Here is a 19,874-nt window from a genome sequence, read left to right as displayed (position 1 = left end):
CTGTAATTGTCCTCCCACCATCCCACCATACTGACCCCCCTCCCTGTGCTGACCACATCTGATTCCCCCATGTACCTCCCCTCCTCCCCCTGCAGACCGCCCCCCCGAATCCAAAGAAAATTCAAAGGGTGCGGGGCCAGGGACACTGGATGTCCTCCTCTTAGGAAATGAGGCAGGGTTTATCTGACTTTCTGCAGCTTCTAATGCCCATTGTGAGAAGCTGACAGTGTGCAGTGACATCAGAGTAAGACATTCCAGTCCATGAGAAGAGCCGCTACAACTGTGCAAGACTGAAGGGGGGGGGGGGCGGAGGGAGGATTTAAGTGACCACCTCCCCCACCTACAGTCCTGAGTGTATTCCACACATTGTAATAATGATCACCCGTATTGCAGGTTTTACGGACGTCGGATGTTCAGCCTGGTCATGGCTCATCCCAAGTTTGAGGTGCAGATGGAACGTTTGATCCTGTCACATGAGCTCCGCGACCTCATCGCCACTGTGAAGCAGAAAGTATGTGAGCTGTGTGATGTGCCTCATATGCCTCATATTTCAGGTTTTACACCAGGGGTCTCCAAATGTTCTAAAAACAAAGTGCCAGCTTACTGCCCTTCAAATGTGAAGGGGGCCGGACTGTGGCCAATGGGTATAGAAAATGCCCCGGCATCGGAGGGAGTAATCAATGGCACAGGCTTGGTGGTCAGCGGGAGTAAAATAATCATTGGTGTCAGTGAGAGAATTTGTTTCCCATCTCTGGTATCATTGGGAGGGATAGTGCCCACATCCGGCCCACGGGCCGCAGTTTGGAGATCCTTGTTTTACACAAACTTTATAATACATGATATGATGATTATTCCAGGAGCTGAGTGACAGCGTCTCCGAGATCCCGTCCGCTAGAAGCCAGCGTCCTCCTCAGAAGAATAGCGCCGCCGTGATGGCCCAGGATGTCCAGCAACCAGAGGAAAGGTAAAGTGTGTGTGTGTCTGTGTGTATATATATATATATATATATATATACAGTGCCTTGCGAAAGTATTCGGCCCCCTTGAACTTTTCAACCTTTTGCCACATTTCAGGCTTCAAACATAAAGATATAACATTTTAATTTTTTGTGAAGAATCACCAACAAGTGGGACACAATTGTGAAGTGGAATGAAATCTATTGGATATTTTAAACTTTTTTAGCAAATAAAAAACTGAAAAGTGGTGCGTGCAAAATTATTCGGCCCCTTTACTTTCAGTGCAGCAAACTCACTCCAGAAGTTCAGCGAGGATCTCTGAATGATCTAATGTTGTCCTAAATGACTGATGGTGATAAATAGAATCCACCTGTGTGTAATCAAGTCTCTGTATAAATGCCCCTGCTCTGTGATAGTCTCAGGGTTCTGTTGAAAGCGCAGAGAGCATCATGAAGACCAAGGAACACACCAGGCAGGTCCGTAATACTGTTGTGGAGAAGTTTAAAGCTGGATTTGGATACAAAAAGATTTCCCAAGCTTTAAACATCCCAAGGAGCACTGTGCAAGCGATCATTTTGAAATGGAAGGAGTATCAGACCACTGCAAATCTACCAAGACCTGGCCGTCCCTCTAAACTTTCAGCTCAGACAAGGAGAAGACTGATCAGAGATGCAGCCAAAAGGCCCATGATCACTCTGGATGAACTGCAGAGGACTACAGCTGAGGTGGGAGAGTCTGTCCATAGGACAACAATCAGTCGTACACTGCACAAATCTGCCCTTTATGGAAGAGTGGCAAGAAGAAAGACATTTCCAAAAGATATCCATAAAAAGTCTTGTCTAAAGTTTGCCACAAGCCACCTGGGAGACACACCAAACATGTGGAAGAAGGTGCTCTGGTCACATGAAACCAAAATCCAACTTTTTGCCCACAATGCAAAACGATATGTTTGGCGTAAAAGCAACACAGCTCATCACCCTCAACACACCATCCCCACTGTCACACATGGTGGTGGCAGCATCATGGTTTGGGCCTGCTTTTCTTCAGCAGGGACAGGGAAGATGGTTACAATTGAGGGGAAGATGGATGCAGCCAAATACAGGACCATTCTGGATGAAAACCTGTTGGAGTCTGCAAAAGACCTGAAACTGGGACGGAGACTTATCTTCCAACAAGACAATGATCCCAAACATACAGCAAAATCTACAAAGGAATGGTTCACAAATAAACGTATCCAGGTGTTAGAATGGCCAAGTCAAAGTCCAGACCTGAATCCAATCGAGAATCTGTGGAAAGAGCTGAAAACTGCTGTTCACAAACGCTCTCCATCCAACCTCACTGAGCTCCAGCTGTTTTGCAAGGAAGAATGGGCAAGAATTTCAGTCTCTCGATGTGCAAAACTGATAGAGACATCCCCCAAGCGACTTGCAGCTGTAATCGCAGCAAAAGGCGGCTCTACAAAGTATTAACGCAAGGGGGCCCAATCATTTTGCACGCCCCACTTTTCATTTTTTTATTAGTTAAAAAAGTTTCAAAAATCCAAAAGATTTCGTTCCACTTCACAATTGTGTCCCACTTGTTGGTGATTCTTCACAAAAAATTAAAATTTTATATCTTTATGTTTTGAAGCCTGAAATGTGGCAAAAGGTTGAAAAGTTCAAGGGGGCCGAATACTTTCGCAAGGCACTGTATAGCAGGGAGGAGATTCCCTTGGACACTGCAAAGTTGCTCCATCTTTATAATGGGGTCCTTGGTGTGCAGCCTGCATTGTCCCCGGAGGGAACGCCATGGACAGCCATGGACAGCCATGGACAGCTATGGACAGCCATGGACAGCCATGGACAGCCATGGACAGCTATGGACAGCCATGGACAGCCATGGACAGCCATGGACAGCTATGGACAGCCATGGACAGCCATGGACAGCTATGGACAGCCATGGGCAGCCATGGACAGCTATGGACAGCCATAGACAGCTATGGACAGCTATGACGTATGAGAACTTGTCCTCTCTCTGGATCCTGAGGATCAGTTTGGAATAAATAAAACATATTTTTTTTTTCTGTAGCATTACCAGACCTGCAGATGTGGAAGCAGAAGCGCAGGAATCCCCGGTCCCTGGAAGGCCGCCGGTCCGGGCAGCGGAAGTGACGGAGCAACTGAAGGAGCTCAGCAAACTTCTCTCCGCTAAGGAATATCAAAGCAAAATGGAGGGAGTGACGCTTCTCCTGGAGCGCTGCAAGAACAACGTGAGGTTTGTCACCTCCAACATCACTCCAGTAAGTGGAGAAGCAGAAAAAAAAGAACGATTTAGAAATAACGATCAATGAGATAAGAGGCTTCTGATCAGTTTAGTTCTGCAGGAGAAACATTATTGGCATCTTGTTATACATTGTAGATCATTTGTTATCCTGTATACACTTACCTCCATAACCTCTGCTATTGTGGAGCACCCTGCTCTGTAACCTACCTACTCAATAAGCCTTTATTTTATAAAAAAGAAAAATTGTTTCCTGTGACTATAGTTGTGTAATTACTCATTCCTATTCACTTTGCTGAAGAATCTGTTGTAGCATGACCACCAATGAGGTCTGTAGTCAGTGGCGTAACTAGAACCTTCAGGGCCCCGATGCAAGAAACCATGAAGGGCCCCCCCTTTAGGTGCCCTATTGGGGGACTGTCCCTAGGCAGGATTGGGTCCCCACCCCAGAAGAGATGAGGTCCTTTTCTCCAGGGCAGATGAAGTTACTGCCCACAGGTGAGAAGGGGTCCCTGTCCCCAGGGGAGATGGGGGTCCCTGTCCCCACGTGAGAAGGGGCCTCTGTCCCCTGGGGGAGATGGAGGGGGTAAGTAATGGTGTGTGGGGGATGGGGTCCTCTCACTCACCATGACCAAGCTGTAGGCTGCGCACTCATCCATGTTGGCCTGGGGAGAACAGACATCGGACTGAGAGGCAATGCATGGAGCAGGAGAGGGGTACTCTGAGGAGCCGGCCGAGGACACAGGTCATGTGGGGAATTCACAACTAAAGAGCAGCCAGTGCGATAGTCAAGCATGGAGCTCTGCTAGTCACCCTCCACCTCCAGCCACCCGTGTGCATGGTGCACTGGTACCCCTAGCTGCCTATGCTGCTGCCGGCCATATGTAGAGGGGGTTGCATGGGCCCCCTGCATCACATGGCCCAGTTGCGGTCGCAACTGCTGCACCCCCTATAGTTACGTCCCTGTCTCTAGTGGCCAATCACATTCCAATCCGGCTCTTCTTCTGTAATCTTCAAGACATTTCGTATCTTCTCCAAGCCGCTCCATTTAAGAATCTCAGCAATGAAAACTTGGCAGAGGAATCCAACCTTTCCCTAATCTATCCAAATAAAAAAGAATAGATTTGGCTGGAGTTATACTCGAATGCAACGTCCACACCATCGCACTTCCCCACAACAAAACCGCGGATTATTGTTGGAAGGCTGTTGGCTCCAACTTGTCTTGTATACACACGGCCAGGGGTGGACTGACAACTCATGGGGCCCCCAGGCAATAGGAGAAGATTATGGGGCCTCCGGGCAATAGATTATGGGGCCACACAGTATACACACACATACAGTATACACACAGACACACAATATACACACACAGAATACACACACACACCCTGAAAAGGTATTGGAGAGGCGGGGCAGCTATAATCTTGGGATTTTTTTAAAAAAAAACACAGATTTTTACATACTGTCGCTGGTTTTATTGAGGCTGGCAACCCTGATGGGGCCCCTTAGTGGCATGGGGCCCTCGGGCAGAGCCCGAGTGCCCGAATGGTCAGTCCGCCCCTGCACACGGCACACAAATGTTGGCCAACAACTCCGAACGTAGTGGCGTACAAGACGTACGACGAGCTGATAAAAAAGAAGTTCTATAGTCATGTGATCTCTCCATTACGGACGCTAGTTTTACAAGACCTGGCGCTTCCGGCTCATACTTGATTCCGGGCGTGCGTGAACTTTTGTGCGTCAGACTTGTGCGCACACGATCGGAAATTCCCACAACAAAGTTTTGTTGGTGGAAAATTTGAGAACCTGCTAGCCAACATTTGTTGGCAGAAAAAGTCCGACAACAAATGTCCGATGGAGCGTACACATGGTCCGACTTTCAGCCAACAAGCTCACATCCAACATTTCCCATCGGAAAATCCAACCGTGTGTACGAGGCATAAGCCCTTCCCTCATGAAGGCCAAATCCTGCCCCTTGTCAAATGCCAGCACTTTAGTGGGCAGTAGAGCCTCTGGGGCAAGTACTTATCCTCAGCAGGGGGTGGGGCTTATTCTCTTCTTGGGCAGAAGTCCTGGTCTAGGATCCAAGGGATTCTTCAGGGACCGATTTGAAGACCAACACAGGTACCTTTACCATTTATACGAAGCTGCTAAAAACCGCTCTGACCCAAAAGAGGTATATGGGTGTGGAGGCTGAAAGGGTTAATGTTTTCACCCAAGATTCTCACAACTTTCACCCAAGGTTCAAATATTTTCCACATAGGATTCCATTAGAAACGAGTGAATCTTATGTGAAAGTCTTGGGAATTTTAAGAGACAACCTTGACAAATAGACCCCTAGTATGGGGAAGGTGAATTTCCAAGGGTAATGGGGACGCTATAATGGAAGACTCCTATAGAAGGTGTGTAGGAGGAACGTCACAAGCTGATCGCTGGGAGATTATAGGTGGCTGTGGAAATGTTTAGTAAATGAACTTTGTTCCAAATTCACATAACTTCATGAAACCAATTCATATTATACAGGATCCTCGCCAACAACCGTCATTTTATTACATCTTATTTTTATTATATTCACAGATATTTGATGCCTTTAACCCGAGGATGCAGGACGCCAACAAGAAGGTCAATCAGTACGCTCTGGAGTCTGCGGTGGTCATGATCCCGATTCTGAAGGACAGTCTGCACCATGTGTTAGTCCCTATGGTGACTGTCGTCACGGACAACCTGAACTCCAAACACACCGGTATCTACACGGCCGCAGTGACCGTCCTGGACACACTCATGAAAAATATAGGTAAATCATTGCTGACTGTATCCGGTACTCTTCCTTCCACATTAGGAGGACCTTCCACCTCCATCCTATATTCATCATTCCTGGCGTTATAGCCGGTAACCTTTATTGGGGTTTTTTCCTTTTCTTGCAAACACTCTTCTCACATTTTTTGGGATGAATAAATTCTCATTGACCTCCAAGGGCATATGAGGAACCTCAGGCCAACATTTCACCTCTGCATTTAGTTCTCAATGGAGTAGTATATGTTGTAACGCCATGACCCCCAAAGACATATGAGGAACCTCAGGCTAGCATTTCACCTCCTAGGTTTAGTCTTCAGTGGAGTAGTGTATGTTGCAGCACCATAACCCCCAAAGACATATGAGGAACCTCAAATGCGGGGCAGGCCAGTATTTCACCCCCAGGCCTAGTCCTCAATGAAGTAGTGTATGTAGCAATTCCATGACCCCCAAAGATATGTGAAGAACCTCAGACCAGCTTTTTACCCCCAGGTCTAGTCCTCAATGGAGTAGTGTGTGTGTGTTGCCACCCCATGACCCCCAAATACATATGAGGAACCTCAAATGCTGGTCAGGCCAGCATTTCAACCCTAGGTCTAGTACTCAATGGAGTAGTGTATGTTGCTACCCCATGAACTCCAAAGACATATGAAGAACCTCAGACCAGCATTTCACCCCCATGACTAGTTCTCAATGGAGTAGTGTATGTAGCAATTCCATGACCTCCAAAGATAAGTGAAGAACATCAGACCAGCTTTTCACCCCCAGGACTAGTCCTTAATGGAGTAGTGTATGTTGCTACCCCATGACCCCCAAAGGTATATTAGGAACCTCAGGTGCGGGGCAGGTTAGCATTCACGCCAAGGTCTAGTCCTCAGCAGGAGTGAAGCAGTGTGAACAGACGGTCAGTTTTTAGACCAAATAAAGAGTTCATTACGTTTCACCCAATACTCCCGAAGGAGAGGGCTGGGGCATAGGACACCCATGGACTTGGCATTTCACCTCTACATTTAGTTCTCAATATAGTATTATATGTTGCAACCCCATGACCCCCAAAGACATATAAGGAACCTCAGGCTAGCATTTCACCTCCTAGGTTTAGTCTTCAGTGGAGTAGTGTATGTTGCAGCACCATAACCCCCAAAGACATATGAGGAACCTCAAATGCAGGTCAGGCCAGTATTTCACCCCCAGGCCTAGTCCTCAATGAAGTAGTGTATGTAGCAATTCCATGACCTCCAAAGATAAGTGAAGAACATCAGACCAGCTTTTTACCCCCACGACTAGTCCTCAATGGAGTAGTGTGTGTGTTGCCACCCCATGACCCCAAAGACATATGAGGAACCTCAAATGCAGGTCAGGCCAGTATTTCACCCACAGATCTAGTTCTCAATGGAGTAGTGTATGCAGCAATTCCATGACCTCCAAAGATAAGTGAAGAACATCAGACCAGCTTTTCACCCCCAGGACTAGTCCTTAATGGAGTAGTGTATGTTGCTACCTCATGACCCCCAAAGTTATATTAGGAACCTCAGGTGCGGGGCAGGTTAGCATTCACGCCAAGGTCTAGTCCTCAGTAGGAGTGAAGCGGTGTGAACAGATGGTCAGTTTTTAGACCAAATAAGGAGTTTATTGGATTTCACCCAATACTGCCGAAGGAGAGGGCTGGGGCATAGGACACCCATGGACTTGGCTGTCACCAGGAGAGTGGCAAAAAGTACTTACAGCCTTCACAGATTGAGAACCTTTAAGCCAACCCAACATTCTGTGAAATTAGATACTAAATAGTTCAGTGACCGCCTCCTAGGGGAGAGACCACCACACTGCAGTCAGGGGCAAAGCGTCTGTCCAGTTTCTCAGATACCCGGATTGAAGTTGAGTTCTTCCATGGTGCTTTCACCCCTCACTTACCTCACCAAGTCCCAATCCTTGGCCTCTATCCAAACAAATGGTCACTCTACCCAGGCAGCGGGCCTAAGAGGTCCAGTCAGCCATCTACATCCTCCCACACTCCATGATTAGTGCCGCCCCCCACACCATTCTCTGGGGCACTACCCAGCAGCAGGCAGAAGCAAACGAATACCAGAGAGTTCCAAGAACGACGAACTATCAATCTAGCTCTGGCTGACTACAGCCTAGTAACTCTAATTCTAAATCGATGTTCCTGCTCAGGGCGGGGGGGGGGGGGGCTGCATTTAGATGACAGTTCAGAGGCTGCGTTTGGATTTTGCGTTGCATTTCTTCGCATGCAGTGGCTCCAATTGAGGGGAATTTGGATTGCAGGCAAAGCAAGTCCAACAAAGCCTTTCCTTGCCGACCACTGCGGCCTGCATTGGGACGCATGCATTTGTGCGTTAGAATGGAGAAGGTTGCGTTAGACTTGAACTCTTCTTCTGCTGTCAGACAGCGTGATGTAGTCGGGGGCGGGGAGAGACGCAATTTTTGGAATGTCGGTCACATGACTGCAGATTAGCGGCAAAGAAAGGAGAGAAAAGCGTGAACTCTCAGCTTTCCCTACAAACAGGAAATCTTTATTGACCATCATTTTTACATTACAGACAATCTGTGGCTTCTGCAACCATTCGCCAGCCGCATCCGCTTCCTCAGCGGCCGCGCCATGAGTGACGTGACCGAACGATTGTCAGGTAACTCGCCTCAACGCAGGAAGTAGATTGACTGGAAAGATTAAAGGGGAACCAATGAGGATGGAGACATGGGAGATGCCGTGGCTTTAGAGTTCCATGTTCCTTCATTTTATAGCAAGAAAGGGAAAAGTAAGAACCTTTGTCAGAGTTTTGGTTGTCCGTCTCTGTCAGGGCGACTTCCAGAGACGTGAAGATCGCTGCGTTCCGAATCGGACACGTTTTTCATTATTTGATGAACCCGAATTTCCAAATTACAAGAGAAACAAATTTAAACTGATCCGAAATAATGAAACAAAATTCAGCCGAAATTCAAATAGAAAATTAATAAAAAATTTTATTTGAAAACAAGAAAGAATAAAATAGAGAAAAAAAAAAAGAATAGAACAGATTAGAAAAGAATAGAATAGAAAAAACAATAGAATAGCATCAGAATAATAGAATAATAAAAAAAAAACAAATAGACTATAATCACCTTCCGAAATTTGAATTTTGAATAGAAAAGAATATAATAGAATAAAATAGAAAGAAAGATAATACAGTCTTTCAAATTTAGAATAGAATAAATTCGAATGCCGATTCAAATTTTCCAAATTCAACCAAATTGAATTCAATTCAACAGAATTCGGAAAATTTAAATCGAAAAGTCAATAAACTAAACAAATTCCGAAAATGAGTGAAGCGAATTTTAGCAAATTTAACTAGATTCAATTATTTAACAAAACAATTTTTTTCATTCTGCACATGTCTAGTGATTTCTCCTCACTTCCTGTGACGCCTCTAATCAGGACAGGAAGTGAAGGGAAACTTCTGCAATGGAGACACAGCCAACAATAAAAACCTGCCAGAGGTTCCGACTTTTCTCCACTCTATCCAGATCTTCTCCAGTACCGCGCAGTATTCCAAAGAATTATCACACTTAGTCATTTATGGATCGCAAGTTTTCATTTTAATGCAAAACAAACACACAACACCATTATACAATACAAACACACAACACCATCATACAATACAAACATACAACACCATCATACAATACAAACACACAACACCATAATACAATACAAACACACAACACCATCATACAATACAAACATACAACACCATCATACAATACAAACACACAACACCATCATACAATACAAACACACAACACCATCATACAATACAAACACACAACACCATCATACAATACAAACACACAACACCATCATACAATACAAACACACAACACCATCATACAATACAAACACACAACACCATCATACAATACAAACATACAACACCATCATACAATACAAACATACAACACCATCATACAATACAAACACACAACACCATCATACAATACAAACATACAACACCATCATACAATACAAACACACAACACCATCGTACAATACAAACACACAACACCATCGTACAATACAAACATACAACACCATCATACAATACAAACACACAACACCATCATACAATACAAACATACAACACCATCATACAATACAAACATACAACACCATCATACAATACAAACATACAACACCATCATACAATACAAACATACAACACCATCATACAATACAAACATACAACACCATCATACAATACAAACACACAACACCATCATACAATACAAACACACAACACCACCATACAATACAAACACACAACACCACCATACAATACAAACACACAACACCATCATACAATACAAACATACAACACCATCATACAATACAAACACACAACACCATCATACAATACAAACACACAACACCATCATACAATACAAACACACAACACCATCATACAATACAAACACACAACACCATCATACAATACAAACACACAACACCATCATACAATACAAACACACAACACCATCATACAATACAAACACACAACACCATCATACAATACAAACACACAACACCATCATACAATACAAACACACAACACCATCATACAATACAAACATACAACACCATCATACAATACAAACACTCAACACCATCATACAATACAAACACACAACACCACCATACAATACAAACACACAACACCATCATACAATACAAACACACAACACCATCATACAATACAAACACACAACACCATCATACAATACAAACACACAACACCACCATACAATACAAACACACAACACCATCATACAATACAAACACACAACACCATCATACAATACAAACACACAACACCATCATACAATACAAACACACAACACCATCATACAATACAAACATACAACACCATCATACAATACAAACACTCAACACCATCATACAATACAAACATACAACACCATCATACAATACAAACACACAACACCATCATACAATACAAACAAACAACACCATCATACAATACAAACATACAATACAATCATATGATACAAACACAAAATACAAATACATGATACAAACAAACAATACAATCATATGACACAATCACACGATACAAACGCACATAGTATACTTTATTTATGGGGAGCCTGACCTCCCCAACATGTTTATAGGGGAAGAACACAACCATCTGGTTCCTGTAAGTCTTTGTGTCGGTCGGCACACGGCTCCTCGGCTGTTCTGCCTCAAATGTCGCTTTGTGTAGAAGACAAACCTCCTATGACCCAGTCTGTGTGTACAGTGTTGCAATTTGCTGACTCAACAAGATCCACAGCCAGTCTTAGCTCACCAAGAAGACTCAGAGTAAAATCCATGGTGGATCCCTTTTCAGAGGGTGGTAGAGCAACGGCTTCCAAATAGGCCGTGAATCTCCCCAGCGGGCACACGCCACAGAAAAAAGCTGATCAGGATTTCCTTCTCTAAGTTTTGGTTAGACATACACTTTAAGCCCCACCCCCTGCAGTGCTAAACCCCGCCCATCACTAAACTGTCATATACCAGCACTTCAATGGGCAGTAGAGGCTCTGGGGGGCAACAGTTAACATCAGCAGGGGTGGGGCCAGGGGTGTAACTATGAATTATGGGGCTCCTTCTACTCCAGGGCTCTGTGGGGCACTGCCTAGCATCAGCAGGGGTGAACCAAGGAATAATGGGGCCCCTTCTATGCCGGGCTCAGGGGACACTGCTTACCATCAGCAGGGGTGTAACTACAAATTATAGAGCCCCCTTCTAGTCCAGGGCTCTGGGGGCACTGCCTAACATCAGTAAGGATGGGGCCAGAGGTGTAATTACAAATAATCCAAAGATCTGAGGGCACTGGTGGAGCCAGGGGTGCAACTATGAATTCTGGGGCTTCTTTTTCTAAAGGGATCTGAGGGGCACTGCTTAGCATCAGCAGGGGTGTAACCACAAATTATGGAGCCTCCTACTCCACGGCTTCGGGGGCACTTCTTAGCATCAGCAAGGGTGTAACCACAAATTAGGGAGCCCCCTTCTACTCCATGGCTCTGGGGGGCACTGCTTAGCATCAGCAGGGGTGTAACCACAAATTATGGAGCCCCCTTCTACTTCACGGCTCTGGGAGGCACTGCTTAGCATCAGCAGGGGTGTAACCACAAATTAGGGAGCCCCCTTCTACTCCATGGCTCTGGGGGGCACTGCTTAGCATCAGCAGGGGTGTAACCACAAATTATGGAGCCTCCTTCTACTCCAGGGCTTTGGGGGCACTGCTTAGCATCAGCAGGGGTGTAACCACAAATTATGGAGCCTCCTTCTACTCCATGGCTCTGGGGGGCACTGCTTAGCATCAGCAGGGGTGTAACCACAAATTAGGGAGCCCCCTTCTACTCCATGGCTCTGGGGGGCACTGCTTAGCATCAGCAGGGGTATAACCACAAATTAGGGAGCCACCTTCTTCTCCATGGCTCGGGGGGGCACTGCTTAGCATCAGCAGGGGTGGGGCCAGGGGATGTAATTACAAATAATGGGACTCTCTCCTACTCCAAGGATCTAGGGGCACTGCTTAACATCAGCAGGGGTGGAGCCAAGGGTATATAACTATGAAGTATGGGGCCTCGCCTAATCCCGGGCTCTGGTAGGACTGCTCAGCATCAGCAGGGGTTTAACTAGAAATTATGAAGGCCCCTTCTACTTCAGGGATCTTTGAGACACTGCTTAACATCAGCAGGGGTGGGGCCTGCGGTGTGTAACTATGAATTATGAGGCCCCTTCTACTCCTGGTCCAGGGCTCTGAGGGCACTGCTTAGCATCGGCAGAAGGGCGACTAGGGGCATAACTACAAATTACGGGGCCCCCTTTTACCCCAGGTGCCACATGGGCCACTCTGGCTGTTGGTTATGCCACTGGGTGGAGCTTAATCTCTTCCTGGGCAGAATTCTTCATCTAGAATTCAGGGGGTTCAGCGGGGGCTGGGACTGATTTGAAGACTAACACTGGTACTTTCATAGCCTACAAGGTGAGGCACATAGTGCTGTTGCTCTAACAAAAATTTTAGGCCACGTCTGATGGCATTTACAAGACGCCCCTGAAGGCGAATACTGTATTATGTGGCGGGTTCTCACCGCATTATTATTATTATTTCTATAATGAACCCCTCAACATTTCTCCATTGCCCCCCCAGGTCTTGTATCCTCTGTCTACCCCCGGAAACCGCAGGCCGTGGAGCGCCACGTTTTGCCCGTTTTGTGGTTCTTCCTGAGCAATATAACCGGGAACGGAGTGCTGCCCGGCCGAAACGGTAACTTCAAGGAAGTCATCACCAAACTTACCAATAACTTACACCGAGTGATGGGGCGGAGCCTGGAGGAGTACGCCTCTGGACAGTCCCAACACGCCACCAAAATGCTGGCCGACATTCTGGGGACCAATAAATAAATACCGACCCCCGATCCACGGTGCCGGAGGAGGCGGAGCACGGTGATGTAATGGGGGCGGAACCTGCGTTCTCTGTATTTAGTGTAAATTCTGTATTTAAGATTAAAAACTATTATAATAGAAGAAGAAGAAGAACTGATTCTTTCTATAGATTGGGAATTTATTAATACGGGATGTGATGCATCTCCGATATATATAACTGAATGGTAGCCTGTTAAAGAGGACCTGTCATGCAAAAGTTCACTATCCTAGTGACGGTACTGCTGTTAGAAATCACGGGGCCCCATACAGCACAGAACCAATCCCCCTGGAGTGCAGCCGGAGGGAGCGAGAAGAGGAGGAGCCAATTTAAGATATTATTCAATGATCTGACACCATAGTAGAGTCTGTCCACATAGCAGCCCATCCTGATGGTAGGTATATAATATATATATATATATATATATATATATATATATATATATATATATATATATATATATATATTGATATGGATATTATATTTTACTATATACTGTAGTTATTAATACAACATGTGAAGTTCTGAAATGAAGACAATCCTATTCCTGAGCTTTCTGTATATTAATTTATAGTCAATATCTGAACAATATGCTGGAATACCCCCATTAAACCCTGATGGAGCTCATGTATGTATATACTGTATTATTGGAATTAGCATTAAATTGTATTTTTATATGTTGTTCTTGTCTTTTTTTTATTTTTTATAATTCCAAACAATTTGAACTAATTATAAAAAGGTTGAGTTAATGAGATGAGTCAGAGGAATGACTGTTCTCCCCCCTTCTCCTTCCCTCCCTGCCCGCTCTCTTCATAGAGGTTTAGGGAGTTTCAATTAGAGAGAGAGAGTCTGAAGGCAAACAGCTTCTGGTTGTTCTTTATAAATGCTCTGTGACACCACTATTGTGTGTGCGTTGGCTATTAATTGCTTACTTGTAAAATGAAGAATATGGTAAGTAAATTAAGATATATATATATTTTTTTTTTTACCATTAGCAAATCAGTATAAAGACGTATAATTCATACAGAAGTAATACAAAGCAGTGTGCAAAAAAAAAAAAAAAAAAATCATACATATGAAATAAAACCATTACAGTGAGATACTAAAGTGAGATATAATCACATTACATCGCATATACAAAAAACAAGTGTTGCGCTAAACATACATTTTGCTCATAAAGTGTTAGAAAAAGTCCAATTGTGAAAAAACAAAAAAAAAACAAATCTGTGAAATTGCAGATGAATCCAGAAGAGCCCCACCTCGTGCAGATACCTCCCCCACAAGCAGCATAGCCTCTTACCAGAGGGCCTGGACCCTTTATTACAGAGGCTTGATGTAATGGTCTTTGCCGGGGTAGTCAGCTGGAGATGTGTCCTCAGATCAAAGTAAGAATTTTCATTGGACAATCGTGGGGCTCCATTCACCCCATGACCTCAATGACGGGTTCCATGGCTTGAATCCAGAACTGCTCAGCTCTTGGCTGGATTGAGGCTTTTCAAGGTCTGAGCAGCAGTAGGGATTGGCGGAGCCGGAAGAGTCTTGTAGAGGGGAGAATTATCGTTTTATCTCTGGAGTTGATCCCTTTTTAATGTCAATATTCTGTTTGCTTTGTTAGCAGCAACTTGGCATTGCTGAGCCCATCATCTACTAGGACCCCCAGGTCCTTCTCCATCCTACATCCCCCCAGAGGTTCCCCTCCCCCCAGGTCCTCCTCCATCCTAGACCCCCCAGAGGTTCTCCCCCCAGTCTATAGATTGCATTCAGATTTTTGCCGCCCAAATGCATTATTTTATATTTTTCTACATTGAACCTCATTTGCCATGTAGTTGCCCCTCCCCCCATTCATTTGTTCAGATCTTCTTGGAAGGTTTCCACTTCCTGCGGAGAAGTTATTGCCCTGCTTAGCTTAGTATTGTCCGCAAATAGAGAGATTGAACTGTTTCCCCCATACCCATCCTCCAGGTCATTTATATACAAATTAAATAGGATTGGTCCCAGCACAGAACCCTGGGGGATCCCACTACCCACCCCTGACCATTCCGAGTACACCCCATTTATCACCACCCTCTGAACTCGCCCTTGTAGCCAGTTTTCAATCCATGTACTCACTCCTATGGGAGTTATCCAGCCAGGCTTCAGGGGGACAGGAAAGGCCGACAGATCTGACATTTGTAATAAAGAATATTTCTACAAATGGCGCCCTCTATGTGACACTTCAGGGGCCACTTTAATGTAATCGGTGAGCTTAGCCCATGGGCGTCCGCAGCAGGGGGCAAGGGGAGTCAAGTGCCCCCCCCCTGGAATCCCCAAGGTGTTGCAGCAGCCAGCAGCGTCTGCCGCCGCCGCCGCCATGCTGCCTTTTTTTCACTGAGTCCACTGGCAGCTGCATCCTCCGCCCTCTCCTATGGATCACAGCGCTGGCTGGCTGGCTCTGTGTTCGGCGGCCGCGCTGTAACATGGCCCCCCCCCCAAGACCAGCTCGTGTGATAGTAGAGAGAATCAACGTTCCACCTATCACATGAGCCGGTCTGAGGGGGCGGGGCCATGTTACAGAGCGGCCGCCGAACACAGAGCCAGCCAGTGCTGTGATCCATAGGAGGAGATACTGCAGGTACAGCCCGCCTTGTGTGCCACAGTGCCTGGATAGGAGGATCGAAGGGGTGGGGGGGGGGGCGATTCTCCTATCCAACTTATTTTACTGTCTCCAGTTCACCTTGTGCTCCCTGCCCCCCCCCCCAGTGCTCTTCTCCACCACCACACTCTCCTGCCCCCCCCACAGTTCTCTCCTCCCCTGTTCTTGCTGCCCGCCCTGCTCTCCAGCTCTCCCCATCCTTCTCTAGCCACCATCCCAGTGCTCTCCCCCCATGTTCCCCCCCAGTCCTATCTCCTCCGTGCTCTTCCCCCGTTCTCCTCCCCAGTGCTCTCCCCCCTGTTTTTCCCCCCCGTGCTCTCCCCCTGTTCTTCCCCCCCCCGTGCTCTCCCCCTGTTCTCCCCCCCAGTGCTCTCCACTCCCTCCAGTGCTCTCCCCCCCAATGCTCTCCCCCTACCCCCACCAGTGCCCTCCACTCCCCCCTGTTCTTTCTCCCCCTTTTCTTTCTCCCCCCGTGCTCTCCACTCCCCCCCCAGTGCTCTCCACTCCCCCAGTGCTCCCCCCGTGCTCTCCCTCCTGTTCTTCCCCGCCACCAGTGCTCTTCAGCTCTCCCCATCACTCTCCAGCCCCCACCCCAGTGCTCTCCAGCCCCCCATTCTCCCCACCCCTGTTCTTTCTGCCCCCCCTGGTGCTCTCCACCCCCCCAGTGCTCTCTACCCTCCGTGCTCTCCACCCCTGTTCTTTTTGGCTCCCCCCAGCACTCTCCACTCCCCACCCCTGTACTCTCCACTCCCCCTGCATTTTGCCCCCACCCATGTGCTCTCCAACCCTACCAGTGCTCTCCACCCCCCATAGTGCTCTCCAGTCCCCCGTGCTTTCCACCCCTGTTTTTTCTGGCCCCCACTGGTGCTCTCCACTCCCCCCTGCTCTTTCTACCCCCCCAGTACTCTCCAGCCCCCATGCTCTCCACCTCGGTTTTTCTACCCCCCCCAGTGCTCTTCACCGCCCCACACTCTTAGCCCCCCCAGTGCTCTCAGCCTACCGTGCTCTCTACCCCTGTTCTTATTGGCCCCCCCAGTGCTCTCAAGTTCCCCCCCAGCGCTCTCTGCTCCCCACCCCTGTGATCTCCACTCCCCCTCGCTCTTTGCCCCCACCCATGTGTTCTCCAACCCTGCCAGTACTCTCTGCCCCCCCTTCTCTCCGACTCCCACCCAGTGCTCTCCACTTCCCCAGAACCAGAGCGCAGGCTGACTGGGGCCGGAAAATGAGGACGGCTGAAGGTGCAGGTGGCCAGGGACCACTCTATCTCACAGCAAACAGATCCTCTGGAAGGAGCACCGTCCCCATCCAAAACGAGAACAGACCCTGCCTGCTGCTGTCCATCATGGATATCCTGATGGCATGCAAGGTACCGTACCGAGCATCAACAACACCCCTTCCCACAGACAGGGACTGCAGACTGGGACATGGGGCACAGGAGGGTCTGCAATGATGGGCACAGTTGAGACTGCATTCACGGCACAGTAAAGCTGCATTTGATGGGCACAGTGAGGCGGCATTGTTGGGCACAGTGAGGCGGCATTGTTGGGCACAGTGAGGCGGCATTGTTGGGCACAGTGAGGCTGCATTGATGGGCACAGTGAGGCTGCATTGATGGGCACAGTGAGGCTGCATTGATGGGCACAGTGAGACTGCATTGATGGGCACAGTGAGGCTGCATGTAAGGGTGGAGTGAATACGATAATGTAAGGGACACTGATATAAAGGGTTTCCTCCTTATATATTTTTTTTTTTTCACGGTGAATAAAGTTCGCTTTATTGATACTTGACACACAGGTTACAATCCAGAAAAAACAGAGTTAAAACATACAGCAGGAAAAGGAATAGGAATATAGTATATTCCACGTGCAATACAAGATTTTTTGTACAAACTTCTCTGACATTAACCAGGTGAGGCCAGTGGACACCCAGATACCGCAGAACAGTCAATGTAACAAGGTAGCCACTGTACCCCCCATCAGACCCTGCAAGGGGGGAAGGGGGGGAGAAGGGAGGGGGGGCAGGTAGGAAAGGGGAAGGCAAAGGGAGAAGGGGAACAAGAGTAGGAGCATGACAAGGGAAAGAAAAGGGAGAAGGGGGAAGGAAGGGGGGAAGGGAGGGAGACCATCCCCTACGGACCCAGCAGTAGCAGTTCTGATTTCTATATACCCTCTCTATCTCCTCCCGTCCAGGGCAACCATATCAAATTTCTTAGGACACTTCCTGCTTATATATGTCATTATGTATAACGGTAGGGCCTTATTAATGATGTCATCCCACAAAGCCACCGACGGGGGGGAAGCAGAAGTCCAGCGAAGGAGAATGGCCTTCTTGGCATAATAAAGCAAAAACGCTACCAGGAGTCTGGAGTAGCGAGACCGCTGGTCCTCCTCCTGAATGCCAAGAAGAGCCAGCTCTGGGGACCGGGGTAAGGACAAGCCAAGACGCTCATGAATGGTGTCAAACACGTCAGTCCAGAAGCCGGCCACAGCCGGGCAGCTCCAGAACATATGGAAGAACGTTCCCATATCTGTTTTGCACCTGGTACAGGCAGGGTCTCTTTGCTGGTACAGTCTGTGCAGCCGCTGTGGGGTATAATAAAATCTATGTAGAAACTTGGTCTGAATTACTTTATCCCTAGATAAAATCACCAGGCCTAGGCTATCCTCAAAGCAGTCATTCCAATCCTCTCTCGCCAGGGTAGGAATATCCCTCTTCCAGGCCTCCCACAATTTCTCCATCTTAGGAGAGTCCACACAAATTAGCGAGATGTATAAGGACGAGAGAGGCTTGGAGTGCTGGTCCTGGGTCAATAGCTCCTCCATGGGGTCCATAGAGAGGCACGTGACTTCTGGCAGATGCGCCCTGGCTGCATGTTGCAGTTGGTGGTAGCGGAAGTACATCCACCCGGGCAATTTAAATTTGGTGGCGAGTTCCCCATACGACCCCAATCTTCCATCTATGATAATGTCTCCTACCGTCTTCACCCCGTAGCGCACCCACACTATCGGGTCAGGTACAGTCCGAAAATGCGGGAACACAGGGTTCTCCCACAGGGGCTGCCGGGGAGACCAGACCCCTGGCCTAATAAACCGTCTCCTAGCCAACCCCCTACACCCTAAGTGTCGTCCTAGTCGGCAGTGGAAGCCCAGGGTGTGCGCCAGGTCCTCTGTACACTAAATTGCCAAGGTTGTCCAAAGAACCCACTCCAGCTGCCTCAATGCAGACCGCGGCGTTTGTCCTAGAACGGGCAAACCACCAACGGACCGACACGAGGATCGCTGCCCAGTAATAGACCCTAAAGTTGGGTAGGGCCAGCCCTCCACCACTCACGGGTAGACACAGAGTGGATCGTGCAAGTCTAGGGTGGAGCCCCCCCAAATAAATGACCCAACACAACTATCTAGATCAGCAAAAAATACACCCGGGATCAAAACGGGGGAGTTCCTGAATAGATAGATGAATTTGGGGAGGAACACCATTTTCAACAGGTTGATGCGACCCAACAAATTCAGGGGAAGCTTCCCCCAGGAGGCACATCTAGCCTTCAGCTGAAGGAGGGCAGGCTTCAAGTTAAGGTCGTAATAGGTCGACGGGTCACTGCCCACCACCACTCCGAGATACTTAAATTCATTGACCCACTGGAGTTGGGTATCCGCTGCAGCCGCTCTCGACCCCAGGTCCAGAGGAAACAGGACAGATTTGGTCCAGTTTATTCTGACCCCAGAAAAACGACCAAACTCGTTAAAAATTTCC

General features: G+C 47.4%; 1 protein-coding gene across 1 annotated transcript; it reads left to right on the top strand.

Annotated features, from left to right (window-relative positions):
• The first annotated feature begins 424 nt into the window (after positions 1-424).
• Positions 425-13,470, top strand: LOC143973701 (TOG array regulator of axonemal microtubules protein 2-like). Its single transcript, XM_077474551.1, has 6 exons — positions 425-511; positions 858-964; positions 3,024-3,234; positions 5,793-6,009; positions 8,567-8,653; positions 13,217-13,470. The coding sequence occupies exons 1-6, from the start codon at positions 425-427 to the stop codon at positions 13,468-13,470; spliced, it is 963 nt and encodes a 320-aa protein (XP_077330677.1).
• The last annotated feature ends 6,404 nt before the right edge of the window (positions 13,471-19,874 follow it).

The sequence above is a fragment of the Lithobates pipiens genome, unplaced genomic scaffold (assembly GCF_037356315.1).
Source record: "Lithobates pipiens isolate NorthernLeopardFrog02 unplaced genomic scaffold, aLitPip1_a1.2 Scaffold_93, whole genome shotgun sequence".
Taxonomy (NCBI): domain Eukaryota; kingdom Metazoa; phylum Chordata; class Amphibia; order Anura; family Ranidae; genus Lithobates; species Lithobates pipiens.
The sequence above is the reverse complement of the archived record's forward strand: the minus strand, read 5'-3'. Positions and strand labels throughout refer to the sequence as shown.

Coding starts and splice junctions, on each gene's coding strand:
- LOC143973701 (XM_077474551.1), top strand. CDS start 425: ATGGCTCATCCCAAGTTTGAGGTGCAGATGGAACGTTTGATCCTGTCA. Junction 512..857: donor TCGCCACTGTGAAGCAGAAA/GTATGTGAGCTG, acceptor TGATTATTCCAG/GAGCTGAGTGACAGCGTCTC. Junction 965..3,023: donor GTCCAGCAACCAGAGGAAAG/GTAAAGTGTGTG, acceptor TTTTTTCTGTAG/CATTACCAGACCTGCAGATG.